Source organism: Glycine soja, chromosome 9 (assembly GCF_004193775.1).
Source record: "Glycine soja cultivar W05 chromosome 9, ASM419377v2, whole genome shotgun sequence".
Taxonomy (NCBI): Eukaryota; Viridiplantae; Streptophyta; class Magnoliopsida; order Fabales; family Fabaceae; genus Glycine; species Glycine soja.
In genome coordinates, this window is record NC_041010.1 from 2,014,306 (window position 1) to 2,031,796 (window position 17,491).

General features: G+C 32.2%; 1 protein-coding gene across 3 annotated transcripts; it reads right to left on the minus strand.

Moving 5' to 3' along the window:
• Positions 1–1,369: 1,369 nt before the first annotated feature.
• Positions 1,370–14,665, minus strand: LOC114367187 (endoribonuclease Dicer homolog 2-like). Of its 3 annotated transcripts, none has more exons than XM_028324317.1 (23): positions 14,502–14,665; positions 14,018–14,127; positions 13,488–13,665; positions 13,237–13,350; positions 12,241–12,375; positions 10,402–10,486; positions 10,221–10,285; positions 9,572–9,712; positions 9,149–9,277; positions 8,918–9,038; positions 8,714–8,813; positions 8,254–8,449; positions 8,014–8,174; positions 7,629–7,847; positions 7,265–7,479; positions 6,861–7,132; positions 6,366–6,772; positions 6,179–6,282; positions 5,419–5,612; positions 4,672–4,881; positions 3,378–3,785; positions 2,855–3,133; positions 1,370–1,905 (listed from the first exon to the last, which is right to left on the minus strand). In XM_028324317.1, the coding sequence occupies exons 1-23, from the start codon at positions 14,577–14,579 to the stop codon at positions 1,561–1,563; spliced, it is 4,266 nt and encodes a 1,421-aa protein (XP_028180118.1). In that variant the 5' UTR covers positions 14,580–14,665; the 3' UTR covers positions 1,370–1,560. The 3 variants fall into 3 exon arrangements, with proteins under 3 accessions (XP_028180118.1, XP_028180119.1, XP_028180120.1); XM_028324318.1 differs by lacking the exon at positions 14,502–14,665 and adding an exon at positions 14,234–14,404; XM_028324319.1 differs by lacking the exon at positions 9,149–9,277.
• Between the last annotated feature and the right edge of the window lie 2,826 nt (positions 14,666–17,491).

Here is a 17,491-nt window from a genome sequence, read left to right on the forward strand (position 1 = left end):
TATATATATATATATATATATATATATATATTATCTTGTATAAAATATTTAATTAAATATTAAATTGATAAAGTTAAAAAATAATTTAAGAAAATTTTTTTGCAAAAAAAAACAATTAAATGATAAATAAGTAAAACTGAAGCTTTATTTTTTCTAAATATGTCGAACTTAATCGTTTAGTTAGACTTGTTCAAATAAATAAATTAATTGAGTAATCCATTCTTTTTCAAGTCAAGCCTACACACTCCCACTCATTATAGTATCCACATAGTCATTTTTTTTTCTTTCCAAATATTGATAGGCCAGTCAGATACATATACGCTCATTTATCCATCACTACACCTCTGTAAGGATCAGCCCTTTGGGAACTAGAACCCTTTTTAAGAAAATAGAATTATGATTTGATTGAAGGTACAACTGAGTTCTAGACTTGAGTGGTAGAAACTGTTATTACAAGACTCTGGAATAAAAGTTTTTTTTAGTGAATGAAGGAAAGGAATGGCGAAGACTCTAAGAGTCTGAATGACCAGCTTCATTCCTACTCTCAAATCCTAGCATCAGCTTTTCTGCCACAATATCCATGACTTTTACAACTTTCACAAAGAAAATACAAGTTATCTTAACATCATGAGACAAATTTACACGTATAGACACAAAGGTTAAAGGGGCTTCACAATCACTAAGGGGAAGTCACAATTTAGTCCTATATCCAATGGTTCAATAACGGAAACAAGATGAATATATAACACAACCATTGTTACTCAGAGGGTTATAATTACTACATTACACACAGTATAGGCAATTACACAGTTCCTCATTAGTATATTACTCAAAAAGAAGAGTATGTAGAGGAAATTTACCCTATATGAGATCACTGACTTCCTGGCTTTAACATGAACATTCAGACCACATTTGTATATCAAGTAGTTAATGGTTCTGTTGTTTTTTTTTACTAATAAAACATGACCACTACAATTTCCAAGCATATAAGGATTAGGTTGATGGTTGTCAAAGAGATGGGTTAAGAATGAAGAGAATTTTTGAGTATATTCTTATTGAGGACATGCTACTAAGAATAACATGAGTATATTCCTATAGAGGATATGCTTACTAACTTACAAACGCTAACTTATAGTGTTTCTGAAGCATGTTAAGAACATGAGTATTGTGAGTGTCTTGAGATTAATTGTATGGCCTAACGTTTATGATGAATGAACATTAGGTTACCCATTCAAAGAATGGCATAATCCTCACTTAACTTGACTACTCTTCGACAACTCATTACTCCATCCAATAGTCAATTGATGAAAGAGAAGAGATCAAGCACAAGTTTTTGTTCCTAAGATATACACTTGTTTACCCGCCACCAAGAACCAAATGCTTGCTTTAAATGATATATTTTAATGATATCTTTAAATAATATATACAATTGGTTGTCGTAAATTTGAGGGACTATAAACATATTTAAGCCTTAATATTATAACCATTACACAAAACAAGGACTAAAGAAATATTAACAAGTATTACAAGCCTACAATGACCGGTTAGCCCTTGTGTACCCTATAAATCTTCCTTCAAGGAATTCAAAATTTCCTTGCAGGCTATCTTCTTGGCTGTGTCCCTAAGAGCAGGGCCGGTATACTCATACTCGTGAATGACCCCATCAGCTTCTACCTTCATTCTATAATTAGTAACACCATCTTTGCGAGACACGTCCTCTAGTACAATCTTATAACTTCTTTTCTGGCATAGTTCATTCAACTCTCGGATGGGATGGAGCTTCAATGTTTCTGGTGTCACAAGGGGTTCCAAAAGTGGCCTTATGCTTTGCCACACAACCTCCTTATTGAATCCTGAGTCAACAAGAATCGCTCCAGCCAGAGACTCTATAATGTCTCCAAGTACCTATTGAACAATAGGAACAATCTTTATGAGTTTTGTAACGGTTAACACATTGTGGCTGAACAGCTGAAGTAACAGAAAAGAAATGCACTGCAAAACTCAGAAAGTATAACATTACATCTTTAAATTATGCCAAAGAACTAAAGTAATGACAATAAAGAAGGGGACAAAGCAGCTACATGTTAAAACATGAGTCATGATAGACAAATAATGTTTGCAAGGTCCTTTAACATTGGAGAAGCACAAGAATTTCATCAAATTTACCAATAATTGTTTAATTCATTAGTGTAGTAACTAATTATCCTTCGACATTTGAAGTATGTTTAGTGAACTAACTAATTTATCCTTCACATAGAGAAGCTACTCCAAAAATTGCAAGAAAAACAGAATAGAAAACCAGAACAATGCTTCACCAAAAACTAAACGAAAAATAGTAAATGGTAACCATGGGTTTTCATGTAACAACTTATGAATAGGAAAAAAATTAAGTTTTATAATTGATGCGTTAAGTTACCCATTTATCCAACTTTATCCCCCACCCCCTCCCCATCAATGAATGGTTAACAGACATTCACAACAGCTTTTGTAGAAAAACTCATACCAAATATTATTGCTAAAAAACCCATAAAATAAACCACCATAATACAGGTCACTTTTCCTCTCATCACTTAAAAGATGGTGTTTTCTCTAACAATAACGAGATATTTAGTTAGTTAAGCATTTTCAAGGATGCTCTTAAGTAGACTTGTAAGTGCTGGATAAGCATGTATCCACCCTAGAATTTATAGAATTAATACACCCTTACTTGCACACTTTATAGTCCAGTTCACTTTCAAGGAGCTTTTCCCCGTATTCAAACACCACGATGACAGTAATAATATTTGTTAGCATTGACTCAATACTTAAGAAATAATAACCAAGTGAACCTATGAACCAAAATTTAACAACCAACCTTAGGGGGTGATGCCTCTGACTCGTATCCAAAAGTTGATGATGAAGACAACTTATCAAAATTGTTAAGTGTGACAGCAATGTGCTTATGCAGTTCTTGTGAGGCATGGAGTACATGTTTGTGCAACCCATGCTTAATGGCAGACCATGCATAACAATCATTATTCACAGAAGCTGCCCTCATGTCAGTCAACTGCCCAGGTGACATGCCAGGATATTCATTGTACAAATGCCAAGTAATCAGATAATCCAAAACTGAATCTCCAAGAAATTCTAGTCGCTGCAGGGAAAGGAGTATATCATTCACAATTGAGATCAAAGAATCAAAAGTAACAAGAATACGAGGAAAACATGATTGATCATAAAGAATCGGCACAAATACTATTTATTAGGTCCCACCAAGACTTAAAAGTTAAAACAGATAGGCTAGTCAGTCAACATGAAATAGGTAAAAGTTGTCCTTTAATAATACATGCTAATCACTGTCTTGTTTCCATATAATGAATAATAACAACAGGAAATACCTGATAACATCTAGGAACTTCAGGCAGCATGTACGAACCATGGGTTAGGGCTTCCACTAAAAGAGAATGGTCATGGAATGAGTATTTTAATTGTGATTCTAGGAATCTGACATTTAACAGTTTCTCAGGTTGAATGTCAAAGTGCCTCTCATAGGGTATTTTATCAAAACTGACTTTAATACCAACCCAATCCATAAACAGCAATGCAGATATTTCGCCACCAGTACTGAGGAAGGCACCAATTAGTGCCTCAACAACATCAGCAATAATCTTGCGATTTAATTTTCTTTTTCCGTGAACATAAATTTTTTTCCCCTTGATAACCAGCTCTTCTAATTTTAAACTTTCAGGTTTATCCCCAGGAATGGTCCAGGCATGAGGATCAAAAGGCTCATTTCGTATGAAGCCCTGCAAATCAAAATAATGCAGAATTCAGAATTCTGAAGTTTCAAGATGATGGTTACACAATCCTCATGATAAAAATGCAGAATTATGAAATCATGTTAATTCATCTGAGAATGGATCAAGCGATAGCTAGCAATACAGTCAACTCCTCATGATAGAAGCATTACAAATTAGATAGCACATTACTCGTAAATAACTAAATATTATAAACTTTTCAGTTTAAGCTTTGATAGGAACCCAAGAAACAATTCTGGAAATTGAGTGTTATACTACTATGAGGAGCTCCTAGCTCTTACAAGGAAAAAAAACCCACACCAGCCCAAAGCCTAGCTATCTGTACACACTCAACAATTTTCTGCTTACTCCATACTAGTCTCTTCCTAAAACAACTGTAGCATTTCCAACTGCCTACTCAGCATACTCACGTGCAACTATTGAGCAGCTCGCTGCACTCCTTTCTTTTCAGTAGACTATTCAAGTCTTAAAAACTGATCAGTTTGGGCTTCCTCAATATTAGAGCTCCCAATTCTATCAGATCTTCACTGCTCAAAGAGCAAATAAAATCCAAAATCTTGTACAGCATGATAATCGCCCAAAGTCCCAAACAATTGCAACCACTCAATTGATTAAAAAATATAATCTTTTATCAAACATTTTAAAAAAATCAACTAGTCAAAGCATTGAAGCACTCATTACTTTAAGTTATTATATCAGAAATCAAACTCTTTTTTACGCTGATAAAGAAAAATAATACAGATTAAGAAATCAACCATAAGTTTGAATAATAATTCTAAACTAGAATAATGTAAATAAAAAATGCTGTAAGGCAGCATCGTAACAGATGCAGAGCATAAAAAATGGAACATTAAATGAGAGAGAGAGAGAGTACCGGAAGTCCAGAACTGCACCCTAACTTACAGAGGGCAGCATTAGAAATGATCTTTTCCCTCTTCACACTAAGGAGACCTTCATGGTGATTTTTATATGTTTTAAAAAGCTGTTGACTGGCAGCATATTTTAAAAAAGAATCTCCAAGAGTCTCTAGAGACTCATAATGAAAGGCCTCATTGCATCTTTTAGTAGTTATTGCTTCCAAGACCTACAATGCAAGTCACAGATACTATTGGTGCAATTATCTTTAAAATATTTGACAACCAGACAAAATAACAATAATAATAATAATAATCATAATAATAACAATAGTTTTTTTTAAAAAAGGAATCCACACATTCAGAGAACACTAATAGAAATCAACCAAAAGATGCTAACATAGAATATTTTACACTGCAAGTTTCTTCTCAATCTCTTCATTATGTATTGGCTGAGGCAACAGAGGGTGAAAGGAGGGCAGGACAGAAGGAATTAGTTACCTTCACTATCCACAATGCTTGCATCCTATATAATTTTTTTTTTCAGAACTGCTTATATATATATATATATATATATATATATATATAAATATATATATATTAAGCATACAAGAAAACTTACAGTAAAATAATCAGTTTTCACTACACTTTTTTGTCAATCAAGGACAACTAACAGAAAGATATAAAATTGCCTATTCTGGACTCTGGAGGGAAAAAATGGTAATGTACACTTTTCTAGATTGTAGTGATGAGCAGTTGTAACACACCTTGATTGTTTGAATTTCATTTTGTGTGCAATGATCCAAATGCATCTTCTTTAAGTTGAAAGCTCCAAGTAATGATTCCAGCCGATGCATGATTGATGGAATAAATGAGAAGGTATAAATGATACTATCTTTTATCGGTGACATGACTATAGAGCACAGTTCAGGAGGTAACTCAACAAAGGCCTTGCTTGCTTCTGAAACAAAAAACATAAAGTTAGGATTCAGATTGAATTGTAGGGCTTGATGATAAGTAAGCACTAAGCATAGCCGCAACTTTTTGGTACATATAATACACCTATAATTTGGAAATGAATGAATTTAGGCATTGTGACATTGATATCTTAATTTTCATTAATAGAAGAAGTTACTGATGATACAAATTCTGTTCATATTAAATAACATTAGCTTTCAGAAACAAGCAAAGCCAATAGAGGTAACAACCAAGAAGATTAAAGTTCCTAGTCTAACAAGCCTGATTTCCTTTCAATATCAGAGGGCATATAATGGCAGGTATACATTCAGAAAAATCCACTTCAATTGATATTGGTTACACAGATAACCCAATTTTAAGATTCATGGGCATAATCAACCTCATAGGTATCCACCAGTAACAAAACTATTACGTTTTTTTATAATTTATAATTAAAAAAAAAGACACTTCCATGCATTTCTGGACAACAATGATCAAATCGTTGGCCTAATCTCACTAAGAGATTAAGGAACAGAATAAAATAAACAAATTGAAAATTCCAAGTCTAACCTCCATCCTTCCCTTGTTTTTGTCCATGACAGTAATTTTTAACTTTAAAATGGTGTCTTGCTTTGAGTAGCCATTGATTTTCAAATTGTAGTTGAATGCCATGGCTGAAAATTGTAAACAAAAGGAATAACGCACTCTAGTAGATAAAGTAATCTGAGAATAAACATCAATAAAAAAAATGACTTACTGTTGTTCATAGTATTTCTTGTATGTAGTAACTTCACCACCCCTTAGTTCCATAGGTGAGTTTCCATGCAACTCCATTATACCAGTGGTGATATAGAAATAAATCTTACCACCAGGATGGGAAGTACAAACCAACGCATCTTGTAGTTTACAAGTGCAAACTAGACCACTTTTTGTCTCTATGTGGGGTTGATGATACTTACACGTAAAACTAGATGGTTCTACAGATTTGATAGCTAACCAGTTTACATGTGATTTTTCCCCTTTACCAATAGCTGGAAGCAGCAGATAATCAATCTCAACATTGTCTTCCAAATAGCATTTGTCTAAACTAGTTGCCAACTTATTCATGCTATGATCTATGATACTTCCAAGCAAAGTGACCTGGAACTTTTTACACAAAAGAACCTGGAAAACAAAAAATTAACAATAAATATACTGACTTTTCCGAACATTTCAAATATGTTAGATACAATTAAAGGACTACACAGCATACCAGGTTTGGCGAAAGATTAATCGTTCCTTTGTATCTTAACTTTAGTGACACGCTACCTCTGTCAAAACCCATATCAAATTGTGTGCATCCAATTTCTGGATCAAGCTCAATTCTTATGGCAAGAAAAATATCTTGCACAGAGATATCATAGCTAAAATTTTGACTGAGTTCCATCAAGTAACAATGGTATATCGTGTGGCTATTATTTGACACAGAATTTACCAATCCAAATGGGACAAAAGTTGGTTGGTTTTCATCATAAGGTTCATTCCCTGAAAGAATTTGTTTCCTGTGTTAGTCATTCAAAGAAATTTATGGACAATTAGAGTTTTATGTTCAAGAGACAATATTTAGAAAGAAAGAAAGTAATAGAAGGAGAAATGAATAGAAGCCAAGTAAGTTACCAAATTCCTCCACCTCTGCTTCTTCAATGACAATATCAGGAACAAGATTATCTGTCAGAGCTCCAATTTTATGAAGTTGTTTGCATGCTTCAAGGCATGCGATATTCTTTAAGTGTTTTTTGTTACCTTCTACACAAATAGGCTGTAGAGGGCAACTCTTGGGAAGATACAGTGTTCCAGTCTCTTTGTCCCACCTTGGAGCTGGTTTAAAGTACCTGGGAGTTTAATCAAGATGGGATAAATGTTGAAGAACAGGATAAAAATAAAACAAAAAACCAGGATGATGCAAAGGAATGCATATCTTAGGTTCATTAAAATGAAGGAACAAAAAACATGTAATAAGGGAAGGAATGAAATAACTAACCCATCTGCAGGGAGGCGCGAGCAATATAAGTATATCAAACTAATGCTAGAACTAAGATTTGCAATGGCTCCTGTGCTTGATACGTGATAAGCTTCCTTATCAAATTCATCACCTTCAAAAGGATCACATGGAAGGGAAGAATGACGCAATGACTCCTTCCTCATAATATCTGCACTAGCAAGGTATTTCTCTAGTCGAGAACACGTAACTGAATCCCCACTGTAATTTCAAAATAAAATAAAGGTTGTGTAGGGAAAATTTACTTCAACTGGTAAAGCATATAGATTTGACGCTATAATTTTGTCTCATACAGCTTAATAATTTGCACTTGCCTAAGTGCCAGAGTAATAACAATACGGAGGGAGTAATGTAAAAAAAAAAATACCTCTTAACCATTAATATGTAATCTGAATTTCTCATTCTGGCACGTCCTCGGGACTGTATGAAACTGCACACTGTGGGACATGGATCAAATCTAATAACTAAATTGCATCTTTGAACATCTAAACCCTCTTCAAGAATTGATGTTGCAACAATGATGTTAACCTGCATATTAATTTTTTTATTCAGAAGACAATGCATTTGATTATTATAATACATGAGGTTGTTTAAGAAAGAAACATACCAATCCCATTCGAAATTCATTCACGATTTCATTTTGTTTTGTCCTTGACTGATTTTGCAATCCAAAATTGTATCCTGCAATGAATTTAGTCTTCCAGCTGTTGTATTTTGGAAGCAAGGTATTCAATAGATCCTCAAGGACAATGGCTGTAATGATCCTTTCCACAAATATTATGCATCTCATGTCAGTCAAACCCCTGCAATTGAAGCAAAAATAGTAGATCCATCAAATAGATTTAATAATAACCATAACCTGTCCCCATATTTGATAATTCAGCCTATTTAAGAAGAAAGATGAGACTTCACATTTAAATGACTAAGTGACCAACCATAAAGGCATTTACTCATTCAATAAGAAACTTAGACAGTCTAATAGGATAAGGAGAACCTAGAGGCCAGAACATCCATAATGATAACTCACATTGAAAATATTTAAAAAGAATTATATCCATGATAATAACCTGTACTCGAGTAGAGAGTCAACAAGACAGCAAACTTTGGAGGTCAACAGACCCATCTTCACATCAGATTTAATATTGTCACCAATAGACCACTGAGGATCTGAGTAAGAAAACATTGTGTAAAAATTAATTCATGCTGGGAATGCAAGCAAAAGATTTATATTTAAAATTTCACTGTTCTCTCAATGGTAGAAGAATCATTACCACATTGCAAGTAACTTTTAAGTGCATGTACACCTTCCAAAATAAAGTCTTTGACAACTCTATCCCCAGAGTGTCCCCATGAAAATGACTCTATTTCATTGGAAGATAAAGACTCTGCAGCCTGTCAAGAAAACAAAAAAGAAATTGTCAATTATGATTTATGAAACCTTGAACAGACATGAGAATCAGAAAGTCTCTACAGTCTCTACAGAATAAAGGCAAGAAAAGAACCTTCAAAGCCAACCAAACACCAAGCTCATCCAGGCAAAACATTAAAGAACAAAAAATCTTTGTTATTCTTTTTTGTGCAGACTCAGCAATTGATTTAGTGAAATCTGAACTTCTTAGAGTGAGTTCATGCTGAGAAACAGAATATCCACTGTTAAAAACCTCAAAAGAAATAATAAATTAGGACATAAAAAATACAGAACTTATAAAGTAGCACTAAGTATAAATGAAACTGTGATTCTGACCATGAAGATGATAGGATCAGCAATTGGGAATTGATTCAAACACAACTAGGCACTCAATAAAAACAAATGACTAGAAAGCATACTCATATTTCCACTTTCAATATATGACGAAGAGGAATTTTCCTTTTTCTTAGTTGTTTCAGAGTAGATATCAAAAACTGATATCCTTAAATGTACACACCTGCTCTTTTAACATCTTGAGTTTAGATGCTAATTCTTCAAATAATACAAATTGAATTCCATTGTTGCTGTAAAACTTGAATTTTGGTGTTGATGTTGGTATGAACTCTGTGATGACAGCTTCACTTACACATGTATATACCTTCATTTCAAAATATTTGTCAACCAAACAATCCATAGCAAGACCAAATGGTTTGCACATCAAAACAAACAAGTATTAATCCCATGCAAAATTGCAAATAAGTTTTTCTAACCACATTGCCTCATTTCTTCAAATAAATTAAAAAAAAAAAAATTCTAGCATAACCTGCATAGGTATAGGTTTGACTACCTATAGGCATGTTAACATACAACTGTTTCCTAAAAACTAGGGAAAAAACACTTCTAGAGATAATTATAAAGTATCAAATAAGATACCATCAAGTTAACATAAATTTAACCCTTTTAAATTTTAATACTTCTTGCCAGAAAACTTGCCACTTGGAGGCCCTAATGATAGTCTCTATAATGTATGTACATATGGTTATCTTTAATTACTCCAATGTTTATACAATTATATAAAGAAGGTAGCAGACAACACTCAACACAATAACATGAGCAGAAAGAAGAAAGCAAGAAAAACTGTACAAAAGAGGGAGGAAAAAAACAACCTTTGAATGCATTAGAATCATTAGTTTCTGAATATTCTCTGACCAGGATGATTCAGATTTTCCAACTGGATTGAAAAAAAAATTAAAAGAAAAAGGGAATTCAACATTAGAGGAATGAAAAAGAAAAGGAAAAAAAAACAGGCAATGCAAGGAGCCATAAACTTTCTCTAGGCTTGTATACCTTTCGACTTAATAGGAGATGCAGTCATCCCAAAAATTCGAGGGAGGTCAGAGATACCAGATTTTAATTGATGATGATAAAATTCCTGCATAAAATCAAATCTTACAAAATTAACAAAACTAAGTCCACAACACAAACTACAATCTCATAATGCAGATGCTTAACAAGGAAACAGTAACTTGCAATACAAGATTGTAATAGACTAATTGTCCTCAATCAAAACAGGTTACAACTGTTACAGAAAAAAAAAAGGAAAAGCACAATACGAACAACGTCACCAATTCAAATTATAATCTCCTGTTGTAAAGTAAGAAGGTCAATGGAACAACAAACTTTCAGATGCTGTACATCAGGCCACACCACCTTATCACATCCATGGAATTCATGTTCAACATCAAGTCCCTTTACATATTATCTTTGGAAAATGCAGTATTCAGATTTCAGATCAATTACTCACAACAAAAGTTTACTGCAATTTATATGACAGCGTATTGCAACTATTAAACAGAGGGTGATAGCGGCGGTGAAAGCACGGCCGCAACGAATGCGTCACGTGCTGGAAAGGCATTGCTGTCTGGTGTTGTTTGGCAAGCACAAAAGGGCTGCATGGGGGCACGTCAGAAGTCCAATCCCGACACCGTGGCCACCGTTGTGTAGATTGGCGAACAGTAATGCTGGTGGTGGGGTCACCGGCCGGAATGGTCACGGGCAGTGGCTGGAAAAGTGAAAAAGATTGCCAGAAAAAGAATGGCAAGAGAGGGGACAAACCAGAGGCATACACAATTCACCGAAAAATGAATTTTATATCCGGGGACACTGGGTCCACCAGGCAAGCATGGTTCTCAAGATACCTTTTTTAGGATCTGGATACCATATTAAACAGTAGGAACCAGAGGCATATTAGGCGGAAACTGTATGTCTAAATGACATTATGGTACAGGTTTATATAGACTCATCATATTAATTACACATAATTGGAGGTGATACAGTTTCCTCTAAATCACATCCTATCAAATCACTATGCAATAAATAAAATTTATTTCTGATTCTCAAAAAGCAACCAATGGCATGTTTAGGAATATAGTTTGATTAAGCGATTATTTAACAAGAGCTTATCGCATAAGCTTATTTTGATAAAAATCCAAGTAAAGATTATTCAAATATGCCAAAAAATAAATATAAGAAAGTCATAAGCAACTTTCATAGGCTTAACCAAACACCTGCATAAGTGCTTGATTTAATGTCAAGAGGAGCCCAAGTTATGTAAAATCTCTTCTTTCAAACACCCCGCAAATGGACCTAAATGCCTTTTTCATCAAATAGTTTCCAGGGATGAGTGCACACTGCATATATTTTTCCATCAAATAGCTATTTATAGATCTAATAGCTGACCCACATATGGATGGACAGTCTTTTGTTATTATCGGTAGGCATGGCAAAGAAGGAAAATATTTTAATCTCACCAATCAACCACCGCTCACACCTGGTCTGTACATTATCCATTGAAAAATGAATCCAAGGTCAATGACTTAGAAAGGTTAAGGGTATATTACAAGTTTACAACATATTATTGAAGAAGTCATTACTCATCCTACAGATCATGATGATTCAAATCCTACAGACCGTGATTCTTGTATTGTTCGAATGATAATTACACTGAAGTAATTGAACATTAAAAAGTCTGAATTTTATCCAAAAACAACGTCATTTATGGATTTTATCAGGAAAATCAAACAGGTCCAGTTCAGTCTCTTTTTCACATATTATAATTAGAATTAGAAAGAAATTCAGAGGCACAAACCAGTAAAGAAAAAAAAATGGAGAGGATATAACACTTACAGTCATGATGCAGGCATAAGGGTGTTTACCCCTAGCATGATGGCATTCATCCATTATTAAGACATTAATCATATTCAGTTTGAAGAAGCTATGCCTCAAGCAGCTCAGCAATATTGCAGGAGTCATGACAAGCACCTATACATTCAAAAGCAATACAGACAGTAATAAACAATTACCCATGCAGCATACAAAAAATAAATTTCAGAGGCATCAAACTAAAAGTAACAAATGATGCAATGCGAATCATATTCAAGCCCATTGAATAATAGAAAAAAAGAAAACAGTTGTCATCTTTTCCATTTAATTCAAACATAAAGATAGAAGCCAAAAACTATGTTTAAGTATACTATAAGGCTTAACCCAGTACAAACTTCAAAATAAAGAGGAAAATGTCAAAATTAGAGAGCAAGCAAGAAATGGATTCCAAAAGGAACAATAAAAGAGTTTGTGGCAGATGGCCATCAATAAAATCAGTGAAGTAAAAGCATTTTCATTACTATGCAACACTTATGCAATCAAATAGGATAAGTTCAGAAGTGTTACTTCAAAGCCATTTCATTTAACAATTTAAACTTAAAGGAATTTTCAATTTTTTCAATGGAATTGGTGAAAGTAAAAAAATAAAATAAAGTAACAAATCGTTGAATTGTGTGATTTGTATCAATGATACGGAATAGCACAAATTCATTCATGTATCGTGAGACACAAAGTAAGATTCATCTTCTTTCAAAAAAAATAAAATTAAGATTCATCTTATGATAAAAGTCAGTAAGTAGCTGAATTGTATCAAATTGTAATATTCAAATCATAAATGAATTGTAAGTTCCAAATCGTTAATCATAAGATTTTGATAACCATGGAAATAAATATTCAGCCACCTTTTCAAGTGGGGGGAACAGGAATATGTCACAAACAGATGGGTTATGATTAAGCAAAGCAGGTCTGTAAAAATAACAAGGGCATCTTTCTGTTCTGATAGAATGCAAAAACCCTCACCTCATGTTTTTCCATTTCTTGTTTCCAGGTAGCAGCATCCCAGAAGTCAACTCCCATATCTCCCCAATACATTCCCACTTTCAAATCAGTATGTCTTTTCACGGCTTCCGCTTGCTAAATTTACAAGTGAACAGCAACAAGTTAAAAGATAATGAAGAAAAAGTCACAGTGATTGTACTGATCCATTACATGGCAACCAAATAATGCGTCCCAAATTTGCAAAGGGCATCATAAGAGAGAAAGTAGCATACTTGAGAGACCAACACAACTTGGGGAACCAAGAACACTGCAATGTAAGGAGAAGGCTTTCGCAGTTGATGAGCATAGCTGCGAAGAAGCATGATAGCTATCAAAGTCTTGCCTGAACCAGTCTCCAAGTACACTATGGTATTCTCATGGATAGCTTTGTACAAAGCTTCAAGCTGATAGCTACAAAAAAACAAAAACAAAACAATCAATTCAACATCAATGAGAAAGTGATGATGATGACACGAAGATGATGACAATAATAATAATATATTCAACAAAAAATGCATGCACTCATGACGGCTTTTTTTACCATTTGGAGTAAAAAAAAAGTTCAAAATTAACAGAAATTGTAAAAATTTCGAAACTACTTTTACGACCTATTATCCTAAATGAGAATTAATTCAAAAAATGTCCCCACTTGATAATTTCCAAAAAAAAATAACCCCCAATTGTTATAAAAAAAAAAAAAACCACTCATGACTCAACACTAGAAGTGTTAAACAATAACATGTGCACATTAAATTAAACTCACCTTCTAGCAAATGGTAGAACATCAGGAGCAATGTTCTGATCCTCCTGTGAATCAGTATCCATTTCCATTGATGGTGCCTCTTCCATGGTTTCTTTGCCTTTCTGATCAACCTACATTCAAATTCCAACGAAAGAAAACCACCCCATCACGAAAAATGATCCATTTCCTTGTCATGGAAAATGTAAAACAGCAAACATATCTAAACCCAGAACTCACAAACACAAATCGAATAAAGGGTAGTGCAAAAGGTTCTATATTTCCCCTCTGAGAAGTGAGAGTGATAGGGTTCTCGTGTGTGTGTGAAGTGGTCGTCGTTCACATTGGATCATTGGGTATTTGGTAAGCAAAACAAAAGATTAAATTTTGGAAAATGCCGCACAAAGGAAATAAAAACTAATAATTCTAACAACTAATATTTGTCTATATATATATATAAAAAAAAACCTAATAGATACGAGAGAAAGAGAAAGAGAAAAGAGAGTACCAATGAATTTGAACGTTGTGCTGATTCTCTTTTTCTTTTCTTTCCGCCGTACACTGAGAGTGAGAGCGATGAGTCCATGCTTGACGTAAAAAAGTAATCAGAAGAAGACTCTGCCGAGAAAGAAAAGTTGGTGGAAGACCAAACAAAAGGAAGTATGTCGAGGACTGACTAGATGTTGAAATTTATACACGAGAAAGAGAAAACAAAAAAGGTTAAATAAGTGAATATTATTATCTTGGTCTCTCATTTTTTTTCTTTCGTCTCTATAAAATTTGAAATATTATTTTAGATCCTGTAAAAAGAGTAAATTTTGATTTGTGTGTAAAAAGACTTCTTTGATTTTCATGTCTATGAGATCTAAAATCATTATTTTTTTTATCACAATATTCATTTTAAGCGATAAATAACATTTATAACATTGCATAAATCTAGATAAATACTAACATTCTTATTTAAGGAATGTGAGCACGTATGAGCAGAAATTCTACAAAAGATCGGGTTGATGTACAGTTGTACACCTTATGTTGTAAGGAACTTAACTAACCTTGCATGAACATCCTATGACATTATACGCTGCTCATGATAAGATTTTGGTGTATATTGAATAGATTTTAACATGTGTCATTGTTGACCTATATGGTCGAAGTTCATGGTATATTGTGTTAAGGGACACTATTGACTTATTGCTTATTGATAAGAATCTTCATGAACAATCAATTAGACACAAGGATACAACAGGAAAAAAAATGTTCAGGGATCCTATAAAAAGAAAAAAAATTCAAGGAACTAATTAATTTTTTTTTTTGGTAAGAATATGATGACTTGAGAATCAATTTAGCCTTATTCAAATATACAAGTCAATAAGAAAATTCTTATTGTTAGTGCTCTTTTATTGTTAAGTTGTTTTTTTTCTTATTATTTCTTGCGGTCCTTTTTACAAAACCTAATTAACTAATTCATTAAAATAGATGAAATTGGTTATATTTTTTTGGTAGCATTAAGTATGTCTTAAAAATTTATATATATATATATATATATATATATATATATATATATATATATATATTTCAAAATTATCCCTTACATTAATTAAACACTTACGAAAACGTATATGCCACCAACTATTTATAATACAAAGAGAAACCACTTTAATTATTTTTGTAATAAATAATTAATGAAAAAACTCTTTAGATTTGTTCTTAAAAGAAAGACCAAACACCACTTCTAACCTATAAAAGTAACATATTCCCTATGATCTCATATATAAGAAAAAAGAGTACATTTTTTATCTTAAATACCAGATAATTTTAATTTATTTTATTTTATTTTATATTATTGTCTCTAAATTACCCTTAGTTTAATTAAGGTACTAATTTTAATAACTCTTTTTTATCCTTAATACCAAATTTTAATAAAAAATAAATTGAAAAAAATCATTTTTAATTAAAATTAATACAATTAAATATGATTAATTAATTAATTAGTATGTATTTTTTTATATATTTGTGATCTAGTACACTGGCGTGATTTTCCCCATTCAAAACAGGGATGTTTGGTAACTTTACCTCATATAAGATTAGTGGAATAAATGAGTGATTGAAACACTATTAAGCAACGTCATTTAGTACAACATTAAAGAATCTTATCTTATATATAAAAGTAAAGTACAGTGACATAATTTTTTTCCCGCACAAAACAGGGATAGTATAGTAACTTGAGATACATAAGAAAGGTGGAATAAATAATTAATTGAAGAACTATTAAGCTACATTTATTATAACATTAAAGGATCTTATATATGAAAGCAATGACACTGACATCGATTTTTTCCTCTCAAAATAAGGATAGTTTGGTAACTTGAGTTATAGTATAAGATTAGTGGAATAAATGAGTGCTTTTGAAGCACTATTAAGTTGCATTTTTTTATGAGTTTTATTACATTAAAGAATGGTATAATGATTTTTTAGGAAATAAAAAGTAAAAACAGCTCCTCTTTTAAAGTGGGTTGATAATTTGGCTTATTTTGTTCTTTTTCTAAGACACAGATATTTGTCCTTACTATATGTTTTTTTGTATGATAATAAACTTTGTATTTTAACATATATTTTACTATAATTTCTATCCATGATTTATCACATGTGGTATAAATAAATGTTATTTAATTCTCAAATGTGACTCATATCTCTAATAAAAAGAAAGCATTCCATATGTTGATCTTCAATTCCTACATATATAAAAATTATTATCGTTTAGTGCATCCAACAAAAGTTAAAATAGACTGTTGGCTTCATAAAACAAAATATCATTCAAAACTCTTAAGATTCGAGATTATAATATTTAAAGTTAGTCAAATCTGATTTTTTGTTGTTGGACAAATCTTGAATTAATTAATTTTTGTCATGAATTACTATAAGGATGAAATAACCTTCTTTATAAATAAAAAAATGATGAAATAATTGCAATGTGTCCACCTATATGGATAAAAAAAAATATTATCGTCTACTGCATCTAACAAGAAAGTTAAAATAAATTGACTTTATAGAACAAAAATATCATTCAAAACTCTCAAGATTATAATATTTAAAGTCAGTCAAATCTGGTTTTTTTTTTTGGACAAATCTTGAATTGATTAATATTGTCATGAAACTAATTGGTAGCTATATTGCTTTTAATTGTGTTTTATGATCTTCATTTTACTATATTTTTATATTATTATATTTTTTCTTTTAATGTGTCTCCTTACATAAATTTATTGAAGTTTTTTTATTTTATTTTATTTAAGAAAATATGAAAATGCTTTTGCCTAATTAATGTAGATTGAATTACATGATCACATATAATTTAATTCTTGCGTGTTTCTATATTCTATATATAAATTAAATTTGGACTCTATTTTGTTATCACGGTTTTAATGATTTTTTAATTCATTGTTATATTACCTTTATTATCATTTTTTGTATATTCAATTTAAATTTAAATCTGTCTTTGAA